This window comes from Notothenia coriiceps, unplaced genomic scaffold (assembly GCF_000735185.1).
Source record: "Notothenia coriiceps isolate Sejong01 unplaced genomic scaffold, NC01 NC01_scaffold00016759, whole genome shotgun sequence".
Classification (NCBI taxonomy): domain Eukaryota; kingdom Metazoa; phylum Chordata; class Actinopteri; order Perciformes; family Nototheniidae; genus Notothenia; species Notothenia coriiceps.
Genome location: NW_011349460.1, coordinates 23,337 through 35,954, shown reverse-complemented (window position 1 = coordinate 35,954; position 12,618 = coordinate 23,337). Strand labels below are relative to the sequence as shown.

General features: G+C 38.6%; 1 protein-coding gene across 1 annotated transcript in view; it reads right to left on the bottom strand.

Annotated features, from left to right (window-relative positions):
• sh3kbp1 (SH3-domain kinase binding protein 1) overlaps positions 1–12,618 on the bottom strand; it is a 32,530-nt gene that overhangs the window by 2,752 nt on the left and 17,160 nt on the right. Inside the window, exons 4-16 of the mRNA XM_010776158.1 lie at positions 12,389–12,495; positions 11,094–11,232; positions 10,845–10,924; positions 9,238–9,327; positions 4,941–5,010; positions 3,724–3,818; positions 3,381–3,476; positions 3,212–3,263; positions 3,054–3,125; positions 1,505–1,640; positions 1,335–1,390; positions 1,086–1,192; positions 229–360 (exon numbers count right to left, since the gene is read on the bottom strand). Of these exons, the coding sequence (XP_010774460.1) occupies positions 229–360; positions 1,086–1,192; positions 1,335–1,390; positions 1,505–1,640; positions 3,054–3,125; positions 3,212–3,263; positions 3,381–3,476; positions 3,724–3,818; positions 4,941–5,010; positions 9,238–9,327; positions 10,845–10,924; positions 11,094–11,232; positions 12,389–12,495 (1,232 nt within the window). The remainder of the gene's footprint in view (positions 1–228; positions 361–1,085; positions 1,193–1,334; positions 1,391–1,504; positions 1,641–3,053; positions 3,126–3,211; positions 3,264–3,380; positions 3,477–3,723; positions 3,819–4,940; positions 5,011–9,237; positions 9,328–10,844; positions 10,925–11,093; positions 11,233–12,388; positions 12,496–12,618) is intronic.

Below are 12,618 nucleotides of genomic sequence, written 5' to 3'. Positions count from 1 at the left end.
GACATTGAGACTTTTCCCCCAGAACTCCTAAACAAAAATTCCCTTTTGGGCAGATCTCAAAAGCTTTTTCCACACTTGGCCTTCATCCTCTTCCATAGATGAACTTTTCACCCAACAAAAAAAACATGGTGTAAATTGTTAATGAGTGGAAAAAAAGACAGCGGTTCAAGAAAGGCTGTGGTTTGGTGCCCTCTGCTGGAGGAAATAAATACTAAAATGTGAACTTACAGAGACAGCTGGGACTCCTTTTCTCAGGAAAACCTCTACAGGTCTGGAGGGGACAGATTCCAGCTCCTCCTTCACTCTTTCCTTCCTCTCCTCCACTGCAGGGGGTTCCTGATCCATACTGGACATGGAAGACTGCAAGAGATGGCCAAGGTCTTATTTATTCAGTGTATTGTCTGAGGCTAAAGATCCTGTTTGACCAATCATAATCTATCATAATCATCTGACTTCATTTCCCATAGAGAAACATTGAATTGTTACATTAATGTTTTGTTTTCTGAGATTGAAACCTGTTGTTGGAACTGTTTCAGGGGTGAAAATAAATCATTGTTGTCATTCATTTACAAATATTCTGTCAGAGATTTCCTAGATGTCATCTTGGGCACTAGGACTTTTAATGACATCAATCAATCATTGCAGCCAATTTTGTTTCAATAGCTTGCATTTATAAGCAGCTCCTCCATTAACTATGTTTCTGCGTTGTGACCTGTGATGGATGGACTTTATTATGGTAAGTATTAAATGCGTTATTAATTATAAGATACATCTTTATTTCTCACTTGGGGAAATTCACACAGTATGTATAAGTATTTAACATGAGCTCAACATTAAACAGAAAGGGAAGACCACATTGAAGCATCAATAATTATAAACCGATTATTTAAAGGTTATCGCAAATGGGCCACTGTGTATTTTTCCTTATGCATGTTAATAATTTTGATTGCAAGAACGTTGGTATAAATAATACTGCTGCTTGCTACTTTTACCTGAGAAGATGTTCTGATTGTGACACAATGGTGTATATAAACCACATATTCTACAATTCAATATTTAATAATAGGCTGACTGAACACACTCACAGCTGAGATGATCTGTGAGCGAGGCCGGCGGTCTGAGACTCGAGGCCGCGATGCTGTCGGATGACTCAGCTTCTCTGTTGAAGCCACCACTACATCCAGGTCCACATCTGAACAAACACACATCAGAAACACAAACACACCTGATCACCAGCAGCTAAAGTTTCACATGATACAAAGAGAGCGCTCTGACAGTTACTGAGGCACCACATCTTGATCTGATTGGGCGATACTCCTGTCAGTCAAACTCACCAGTGTCATGTGACCTGTCAGTGGCAGAATCTCCCTCAGATTTGGGGCTTTCACACCTGAGCAGGTAAACCATACAACAACATTAGGCTGTGTACGCTTAGAAGTAAATGTTTTTTGTTTGTTCTCGTAAGAGCCTTTGTTTGAGTGTGTAAGTGTGTGTGTGTACTGACGCTAGATTGGGCGGTCTCTCTGGACGCCGCGGGGGTTGGGAGGAAGAGGAGGTGCTTGTCTTTGGGGGGAGGGGTTTCTTGGGAAGAAGGGATGGGAGGGCGGGTTTGGGGCTGTCTCCAAGCTTCACCTCTTCACCTATACATACATACAAAATTATAAAAACACACATGGATGTTCAAAGGGAAAAATAACTTAAAGACATACTGAACATAAATAGCCAAAATGGCGACTCATACACAGGCATGCGTGATAAGGTGAGGAGAATGGATGAGTAGAAATTAAGAATGCAGCTGCATCTGACCAAGGAGGACTAAAGCAAACCCAAAGGAGGTTCTTGAAGAAAGATAAAAGAAGTATAATAGACGTCTGGAGTCACCCAAGAAGGCAAAAACAGGAGTTAAAAGAACTAAACAAGAAGCAAAGGAAGGGAAAAAAGGAAAGAAATTGGAAGGCGACGAAGACCGCACAGGATCAGAAAGAGCAGGTCAGGGCGGTGGCAGTTATATTTATGTATGTTGTTTTTGGTTGATACACCATATTTGATCTTAGTTAGTTAGTTATATGTAAAGAAATGACAGCCAATATGTTTTCGAGAGTGTGCTCCTTTTTAACAACTCATTTTACAGCCATCCCCGTAAAGTCACCTTGGAAGAAAATCTGTAAAACTCCTGATCAATAATGAAACAAGGAGAGTAATCTCTTTTTAAATATGTTCTGTTCCTCACAAAAATCTAGTCTGCTCTGATTGATTAAAAAAGCCATTTTCAAGCTGTTGATGGAGATACTCAGATCAGGGGAGTGTTTTCTAATGACCGGGACAGGAAGGAGAGCCAAGTCTGAATGACTTGTAGAATCTCATATTTTCTGACCACTACAGCCCACAAAAACTTTGCTCAGTATTGAAAAAGTGTTTTGTTTTGTTTTTGGCCCTTTGAAATTAGCTCCCACTCGACCAGCGTCAACACTTAAAACTATGTATGTATTGTGTATTAATATTTACATCTAAATATGTCCTATATGATCATTTGTTGGTCTACATTTTTGCTGTTAATACTTATCTGCATTTATGCTGGACTATTGCACTTTAAATTAAGTAAAGAATCTAAACAGTAAGTACTTTTTACAACCCTGCAAAGCAAAGTAAAGATATAAGCACTTACTGGGGTTAAATATTGTGTGGTGCCATAAATCATTTTTGTTTTGTGAAAATTCGGTATGATAAAACAACCTGAAGTTTGGGTTTCACACTAATTGGTCCCATTGTTCGGAAAGATCCAAAACCATAGTGCTGAAAGCTTTCATTGCACATAAATAGATGTTGACAAGTTATTTTTCTGCTGCCATTGTTACAACAGAACTTTTTTTATGTTACTGTACAACTGAAAAGCTTACATTCCAACCCTAAAATGATATCCTTTTTTTATACCGTGAAGCTAACTTAGTAATTAGTCATATTAAGCATGTTAGTTGGCGATCTGTTCATTGCCAGCTGAACAGATGAGCAGAAAGTGGGAGGCTGAACGTGAGCAGGGTCTCAGTAGACTGTACCTCGATCCTGGTCCCTCTGCGGTAGATGTTCAGGTCGCTCAGGAGGAACTTTCCTGACCTCTGACTTTCTATCTATAGGTCAGAGTTTTTACAGATTTTTTTGATTTTCTTTGCAGTCCAACAAATACAAGAGAGGAAAGTGTACTGTGTTACTGTACCTGTGGTGTGTTTGGCTGATGGAGCACTGGGAGGAGGTGGTTTCTTTGGTCTCTGGAAAAACACAGAGAAACATTCCCAAACCTTTAAGAATGTGTCATGTCTCTGAGAACCTCAAGGCTTCGTATCTTACGGTAAACAGACAACTTTTGCACTCGTGCACAAAATTACCTCTTTCTCCGCTTCTAGCAGCTTGACAAAGTTATCTGGGAAAACACCTTGCCGTCCTCCGATCTCCCCCTTCCACCAGCCTGCATCAGCACACTCCTGCCCGAAAAGACAGGAAATAGTTTGGTCTGAATTTGCTAAGCGTATTTAATGTGCACCTGGATGCAAATTCTTCTTACCTTTGCAAACAAATCTAGCTAACCAAATGACATAAAAATCAAAGGAGACACACACACCTGCATAAAAAAGTGATTACCCAAATACACAAAAAAACCATTGTGTGTGTATGTGTGTAATAGTGATTACACACATACACACAAAAAAAAACAACCCCACATGGATTTACCTTGGTGACAATGTTGATGATTTCCCCCTCTTTGAGCGACAACTCATCTTCATTTTGTCCTTCATATGGAAACAGCACCTTACATAGCTCCCGCCCTGCAGATACATTTCAAGATAAAGTCAAACAAAAACGGCTAAAGAACCGGAAACAAGAGAGTAGGAGTTTTTCACAGATTTGTCCACAAATGACACCCATATTTTAAAGTAAACAATTTCAACTTGTGAGAATGACAACCCAGAGAATTTTCCAGCAACAGAAAGTAGGAAAGAGGGAAGAATGGCCCTGAATAAATGAATAAACATCAAATACTTCTTGAGTTGGAATAGGAAGTTTTACCATTTCACTTCCCTCACTCATGCGCATTAAATCAAAAAGTACACCAATGTTGTACATACTGTGTACATTATTTGCTTATGTTTATTTATCTTCATACATAACTATATCTTCTAAACATAATTTAATTTTAATTGGTATTTTCTTCATTCCTTTGGAGCTAGTTTGACATATTTTGTTGTAATTCTTCCCATTTCTTTGTTTTTCTCATTTAAATATTTAAATATGATATATACAACCGCACCACATTGTTCGAACTTGGAATGTTCAATAGTAATAAAGTTGACCCCTGAACTTTCTAATATTTTACCATTTCAGCCACATTTCTACATCATTAATACAAAAAAAATGTCCTTGCTTTTATATTAAAAATAAAGATCAGTCAATCCAATATTTTAATTTGAAAACTAAAATATGTGAATGAATAAAACTAACCATTGTTTTTTGTGTTATTGTAAAATGCAGAAAGGATGAAATACAACCCTTATATATTCTTTTCTGAAAGCATTGCTTTAACACACTGGTTTACAATGTATTTGTGTGCAATAAATACAAAAAGGAAGATCATGAAACTATTTCCTGATAAAAAAGCTAAAAATCACATTATTTTCTTTCAACTTTGACATTTACTCATTGTTTCGCATCTGGATTTCAGTTTCCTTCATCATAGCTTTTCATAAGTGCACAACAATGCAATGCTGTGACAAAGGGAAGCTTTTGCATGAAAGGTAGGAAGTGATCTAAGAGCTTAGGTATGCCTTAAAATAAAGGTTACAGTATACAAGTTCTTTAGTTTCCTCACAATGCCTTACTGAAATGTAGCCTATTTGTATTGTAGTTTTTATTACAATTATTAATATATACAAGTAAAGTTGTAACATCACCTTTGGCTTTGCCCTCAGTTTCGGTCTTCATGGTTTCCGAGGCAACACTTGCTGCTTTGCCCTCGTTGGCCTGTGAGTCACATTTGGAAGAACATCTTTAGTTTCACACACAAATCTCATCCTCATGCACTTACAACTAGAGCTGCTTTTGCAACCACTCTGTTTCAGTTTGGGACTTCCTGTGCCTGCCATGAAGATTTTCTGAGAGGTCTCTTGGGGATATCGTGACCTGGTTTGATTCAGCTGTGGTTGGTGTGAAAGAGCAGAGTTTGCTCGCTAGCATTGGTGCAAAACTGACATTTGTCTTTCCTGTATAATCAATAAAGAGTAGTGTTAGCCACGTTAGCCGCTCCTATGTCTCTTTTAGTTGACTATGACTACACAAGATAATGACAAACATCTTAGTTTGGATCATTATTATGCAAACACGTGGTGATTGGTTCAACAAAAGTATACCTGGAGGTAGTTTGTTCCTAAATTGAAGTATTGGACAGATTAAACTATTAGGATAAGATAAATGTTTATTGATCTAGAGGGAAATTGTTAAGAAGCAGAGTAGTAATTTCAGTAATTAAAAAGCTGATGATAAATCTCACTTAAAAGAAACATCAACCTTATAATGGCACTAAAAGAGAAGTCAGTGTATCACCAAAGTTTGTAAGACTCATTTTCTAGGGACCATACATTTCTATAAAAAATGCCATGCAATCAGTCGAATTGTTGTTGAGGTATTTCAATATCAACCAAAGTAGTGGGCCAACAGAGCGACCAACAACATTGCCCCCCGAAACATAAAAACGATACACTGACAAAAATAAATAATTCATTTGATACATCCACTTTACTCCAGTGAACAGCTCTGCCCCAAAGCTCAAACCTAACTAGCTAATTAGATTGGATTCAGTACACAAAAAACCCAGAGCTGACTTCGTAGTGAAGGGTGTGTGTGTGTGTGTGTGTGTGTGTGTGTGTGTGTGTGTGTGTGTGTGTGTGTGTGTGTGTGTGTGTGTGTTGTGTGTGTGTGCAGTGCAGGTTGTTAAAGGATCCGTTGTTTTTGGGCTGGAGTGGATCCCTTGACGCTGTTTGTGGAACCAGGGTGGCTCTTCCACAGGAAAACACACACACACACACACACACACTCACTCACAAGACCCGGTCTGTCCCGAAGACACAGCTGTGCTCTGTTCGAGAGAAGAAAAAAAAAACAGAGCACCTCCCCCGCCAGCTTCTCTCCTCTCGCTACACCCTTCTCCTCCTCTCTAATGAGACCCATGTGGTGCCACAAGCAATGAGGCATTATCACAGAGACGTTTCCATGTCCGACTATCACATGTTTCATGGTGTCTTATAAGAAGTAGGAACTGACCAATAGAGTTTCTTAATGCCACAGATAGAGATACAGCTATTTTTGGAAAGAACCAGACAGTTTTTCAGACAGGCTTTATAAGTTATCAACACTTTTAGTTTCAAAGGGAAAAAGGGAACAATGTTCTCATTTAGTGCACTAGAAATCACACATGATCCGACAGCTGAACTGACTGTACTTTATATTCTGTCTGTTTCAGAGTGGCATTATTGTAAACCAAAGTGTTTCCAGAGCCAAGAAAAAAAAATGTTGCCCACAAATTGTAAGACAACATGACAGTAAAAATCATGGCTAAGGTGATAGCAAACGGTTGCATATTTACACTTTGTCAGCTGTTTTAGTGCTGAGCAGATGGTATACTTCTGCCTGCACCCATGAAACAATGCTGACAAGAGTGGTGAGGTTAAACGAAAATGGTAAACTCAATGAGTTTGAAACCAAAACAACGAGATAAAAGAAACTAAAGGAGAATAAAAAAGTTATTAAGAGCAGGGTGACAATTCTTTGGATTTTCACTCCAAGTAACCTCATTCAACTTTCACAGTCAATTCAAATAACTAATACTGAAAGACGCATTTCTCCACACATTAAGCTAACCTTTTCTTGGCCAATCAAATACAGGTTACTTGTTCCATTGCTTATATATATTCATAATTGCCCAGTAATTTGAGCCACAGTTCGAACTCTAATTCTAATTAAAGACTGAGAGGATATTTTGAATTCACTATAATGAATACAGCAACCAACATATATATATATATATATATATTTGATGGTTATTGTACACTAGAAAAGCAAGAAGTGTGTGAGGGGGGGACTGTTACTAAGGGAGATACATTAACAGGCTGGTGAATTACAAATTACAAAATAGCCAGTCCACTGTTATTATCCAAGTAAAACCATGTCAACACCCAGCTCAAAAAATAGCAAAACCTTGAAAAATAAAGAATGTTATTTATTTGTTATAATTATTCAGTTTGTATGTAGGAACATTCTTTATATAGTCCTACCATTGAATAGGCCTGGTGGAGGATCCTGCCTTAGGGAATGACTCCCCCTCCTAAATTTCACACTGTAGACTTGTTTTACAAGACTCAGCTGATCACAAGACTGAGTGACTTTGACTCATCTCATAGAAAGAAATTGGGAGGAAGCACTGAATCAGAATACCTTTATTACACATTCCTTATGCCAGAATGAGAGCTGAAATATGTTGAAATAATCCAAGTTCTGATTAAAATATACATAATCTACACCCAGTTCTCAAGCGGTTGACGTATCAATGCAATTATCAAATGGACATGGCTTGGCATGACTCAGCGTCAACCTCTGTCCCGGATGGAGGCGTTCACTGTCACCACCTCCAGAGCCTCATTAGAGAGCACAGAGACTCGTCCCACCATAAACATCACAGCCCCCCACTCAGCAGGACAGGCTGACACACATCCTTCAGAGCAAACACACACACACCCGTATATAACTGCAGGAACCACAGGCGAACCAATATGGTACTTTTAAAAGTATTAATACGAATTGTTTTTTGTTTTTTTTCATCTACATAAATAATTCAGTCTATTCTGTCTTTCTTACTTTCTGTATCTGCTTGACATTAAGCAGCATAACAAGTGTTCTGGTTAAGCCTCAGTTTCATTTGGCTGAACATGAAATGAGCATTTCAGTTGTTGTGTAGTTGATGAGTTTCGGTTGTCCTTATACATCATGCAGAAAATCAGGTTTTTAATGAAGGTTTAGAAAAGGATAAGTCTGGATTTGTAAAAATATATGTTATGTCTTCTGATGACCAAAGGGTTTTTAATACTTTTTAATGTTCTTATGAAAATAGTCAAATATACACCAAAAGTTATTCTGCTTTCTCGTGTGTTCGGATACAGGTATTTTAGTTTTATAAGCTTTTCAGATATCTGAATTGTAAACATCTTAACATTGGAGTTAACTGACCTCTAAAAAGGCAGATTTAAAAAAAAGAGATCAAATAAAACAAAGTGTTTCTGCATTGCCAGATTACCTCGGAATACGTTTAGTTGTTTTGTTTGTAATTTTGACCCTTGAATTATATAATCATAAACTTTATGAGAAATATGTCAAGAAGTATTTTGTATGTTCCCCACCAGCATGTTTTTTGGCAGGGTGACAGACTCTTTGCATTTTGACTTTGAACACACACAAATATTAGCTTTCCTGTCTCCTTATCTTCCATTTGTACTACACCAGGCTAAAGCACAACATTTGAAACACTGCTTAATTTCAGCCAGAAAGAAAAGCAGAGGATGAGAGAAGAACATAAGAGACAAATCATTTCTAATCAAATACGTGAAGAAGGCAAAAGAGAGGAACAGGAATGGATAAAACTTGACCCTACCGTCCTCTCCTCTGCTTCCAGTCCCCCACAGGCAGACAGAGCTTTTTTACATCAGCTCCGGCAGCAGCAGGAGACAGTGTGTGTGAATATGTAAACGTCAGTGAAAAACTGTATAACCTCCCCTCCGGTCTGCCTCTCCCTCTCTCTCTGCCCTGTGAAGCTCTCACTTCTGCTTTGCTTGTCAAACCCCTGCAGGATGTGTGTGGGTGTGTGTGTGTGTGTGTGTGTGTGTGTGTGTGTGTGTGTGTGTGTGTGTGTGTGTGTGCATGCGTGCGTGCGTGCGTGCGTGTGTGTGTGTGTGTGGGGGTGTCTGTATGTGGTTTAGAGTGTGATTGTGCATGTCAACATAAAACTGCTTCCTGTGCTGTTAAACTCAAAGAAAGGAAGGGGAGGAGCCACGGCTTGGACTTCCTTCCTTCAATGCTAACAATACAATGATCACAGTATCAAAACATGTATGAAGTAAGTGTGTGTGTGTGTGTGTGTGTGTGTGTGTGTGTGTGTGTGTGTGTGTGTGTGTGTGTGTGTGTTTGTATTTGTATTTGTCTTACCTTGTCCACCTCTGAGTCCACATCCATAGAGCGTGGTCTGAGCTTGACAGGTTGATCTTTGAAGATGTCACCAAAGCCAAATCCACGGACCTACGGGTGACACAAGGAGATGAAATGAAGGCTAACGCAGTATGAAAAAGGAACACTTCACCAAAAATCTGTGGTTTCAGTTTCAAACAATGACCCCTGGTGGCCCTGAAGGTTTGTGCTGTAGCCTGCTTTGTGGGTGGCTTATATTCACAACAGTTGTAGTTGATTTAAATGGGATCAAAACATCCAAAATAGTTGTCGTAGCCAAATACAGTTGCAATCAAAGAAATCATTTTTTCCATGCTTATATTTCCAGAGAAGTGCATTATAACAGGTTGGAAGTGACTATGTATGGACCTTTAGATATTCCTACTTTTCACTAGAATTAGCTTGGATTAAAAGTTCTATCTGCTTTGAATTCAACCTGAACACATCTGCTGTTCGCCACTGTTCAGGCATACACGTTTAGTGTTTGACACATAAAACATCGATTTTTATAATTTCTTCAAAACTAAATTATCCTCTGATAAAAGAGCATTACAAATAATCAAGAAACGTGGTAATTATAGCGGTAAGAACATATGACATTAGTAAAGTTGGGTGGTATTCTCTCATACCAGTAAGTGCCTTTGTTCTTTTTTTAGTCATGTGCTGCAATCTTCCAAAAAAGCCTTAACTCCAGGGGCTTCATTCATAAAATTGTCCATAGGATTCATGTGTAAAGGTTGAGTATGGTTGAAAGAAAGATACTCTGATTTATTAAACAGTTTGCACACATCTTCTACGCTGGTTTTCCTTTATAAATCACAAGAATCAATACGTGGTTCACCCTTTGTGGGCATGGTTGGCTTAAAAAATGGACACAGGTGTGCAAAACGCACTGGATGACGCAGATAACGTCCTTTCACTTCCCTTTTTATAAATAACAGTAAACTAATTGTATTCAACCCTGAGCCTTCAAGCAAAGTATCACGTCTTGGCGCACAGCATAATAATGACTACTTTATTTGTATCGAGTGTTCAACAACAGTTTCAATGTGCTTAACAATGAAAAGTTCTGAAAAGTGAAACATATGAGGAAGAATTATTTATGCGTTATCAACTTTATTTATTTAACTACAGTAAACTTGATAAAACAACACACTACGCAATGTAATACATAGCTCCGTAATACATTGCTCCATTAATCACTAACATAGCAGCCATAAAATAAAGATGGCAATGGCCAAATGCCAAACTAGAGGATTCAAAACGATAGCCGACAAACCAATGGGTGATGATGACTTTGTCTACTTCTCATATAGTCTATTGTAATAAAAGAAAATGGCTAGATTTCCAACTAAATCGCTTCCTGTGAGGTTCACACTGTACGATACAGTGAATACATTTTTAGCAGACCTAAACAAACTTTTATGTTGATGATGGTCATGACTAGTTTGAATAATTCCAATGTTTTGTTGTTTGCAAAACATGCAGTGCAGAGAAATAAAGAAGAGGACAGACTCAGATTTCTCCGTATACAGTATATATCAGTAATAAACATCATCATTTGTTAATCATCATACATTTTAAATTACCTTCTTAGGCTGGATTTCTCCTGACCCTGTTTCTGACCGACTGTCCCCTCCATCACTTTCACTGCCTGGGCTGTCCTTACCTACACACACACACACACACACACACACACACACACACACACACACACACACACACACACACACACACACACACACACACACACACACACACACACACACACACAATTTGCTGCAGTGCTGCTGCAAATGTAATATTAGTTGAATTATTTTCTTATTTTTTGTATTTACTGGTGCGGGAGCTGCGCAGCTCCTCCTGCGAGGTGTCTACAGATTGAGTTTCAGAATCCGTCGGGATAACTTTGGTGAAATTTGAGGGAAACATTCCGGACTTCCCATTTAGAAGTCCCTCCCACCAGCCTTCCTCTACCTAAACACACACGACACAAAACAGAACACAAGCGAATATTTAAACAAAAGACAGAGCTTTAAACAGATACCTATATGCGTACCGACTTTCTAAATAGTTTGTGTTCAGGTTTAAGGTTAAGCTTTAAGGTGGCAGTTGAGCAAACTAACAACACAATACATTTATCAAAGCAGACATTTTGACTTTTCGTAGCAGGAAAAGCAAAGGTGGAACTAATTGTGGTAACAATGGCTCCATTACATCCCAGTGAACAATCACAGTGAGCAAGCATGCACAATACCAGGAACTTGAGCTGAATCAGATGTTATTACTAACTCCTTTGCCTTCAATGACATGTCAAAATGTCTGCTGTGAAAACGGCTTGTCAGGCTGACCAGGAAGTCATGAGAAAGGTCATTTCGGTAGAGCCTTACATTTGATGATGGCCACACATCCAGTTTTTTTGACTTGTGTGCATCCTTTGAGGATGTCGATATCCTTACAAGGCTTGATTACTGTGTTGGTGCCTACACAAGTCTTGCTAAAAGTCAATCAGACAGCTATTGGAGCCCTTACTAAGGCAGATCACATCTCTCCAGTTCTCTAATCTTTGCAATGGCTTTCTGTTCCTCACCTATTTGAATTTAATACATTACATAAAATTAAAAATACATTTCTGATGTGTTGCTACATAATGACCTCAGGTGTCTGTGACTGGTGTTTTCTGTCCCCAGACATAAAACATCATATGAAGAAGCAGTATTAATTTCTAAACACAACATACTCCCAGAAAACATAACTAAAATAAAATGTAGAACTATTCATATATCGCACTTTAAATCTTAAATCTGTTTATGTGTCTTTTTGTTTTTCTTCAACATTTATCTTAAATGTCTAACGAGCATTAGATCTATTAGCAGAAATATAATATGATGTTCCTCTGCCTCTTCGCACGGCCATGTATTTAAAGAGGCCCAGAAAGGAAACAACTAAACTTCTAGAGAGGGCCTTACCACGTTGGATAGGGAGGGGTTAGCAAAGTGGTATAATTGGTTGCAATCTGCAGCCTCACTGCTAGAGGCCACCAAATCCTGCAGAATGAACCGTTAGAGGCTAACCGGCTGATTTCAAAATGAATAACTCCATTAAGACTCCAGTGAAATGTGATGAGTCTTACCTCTGCTATGATCTCAATGATGTCTCCTATTTTCAACCCTAGCTCGTCTTCATGCTGAGGCACGTAGCTGAACGACGCTTTACACCTCCGCTTACGGATTTGCTCTACTGCAAACACACACACACACACACACACACACACACACACACACACACACACACACACACACACACACACACACGCACACAACAAGAGTACATACAAACATATTTAAGCCTTACATGCATCAT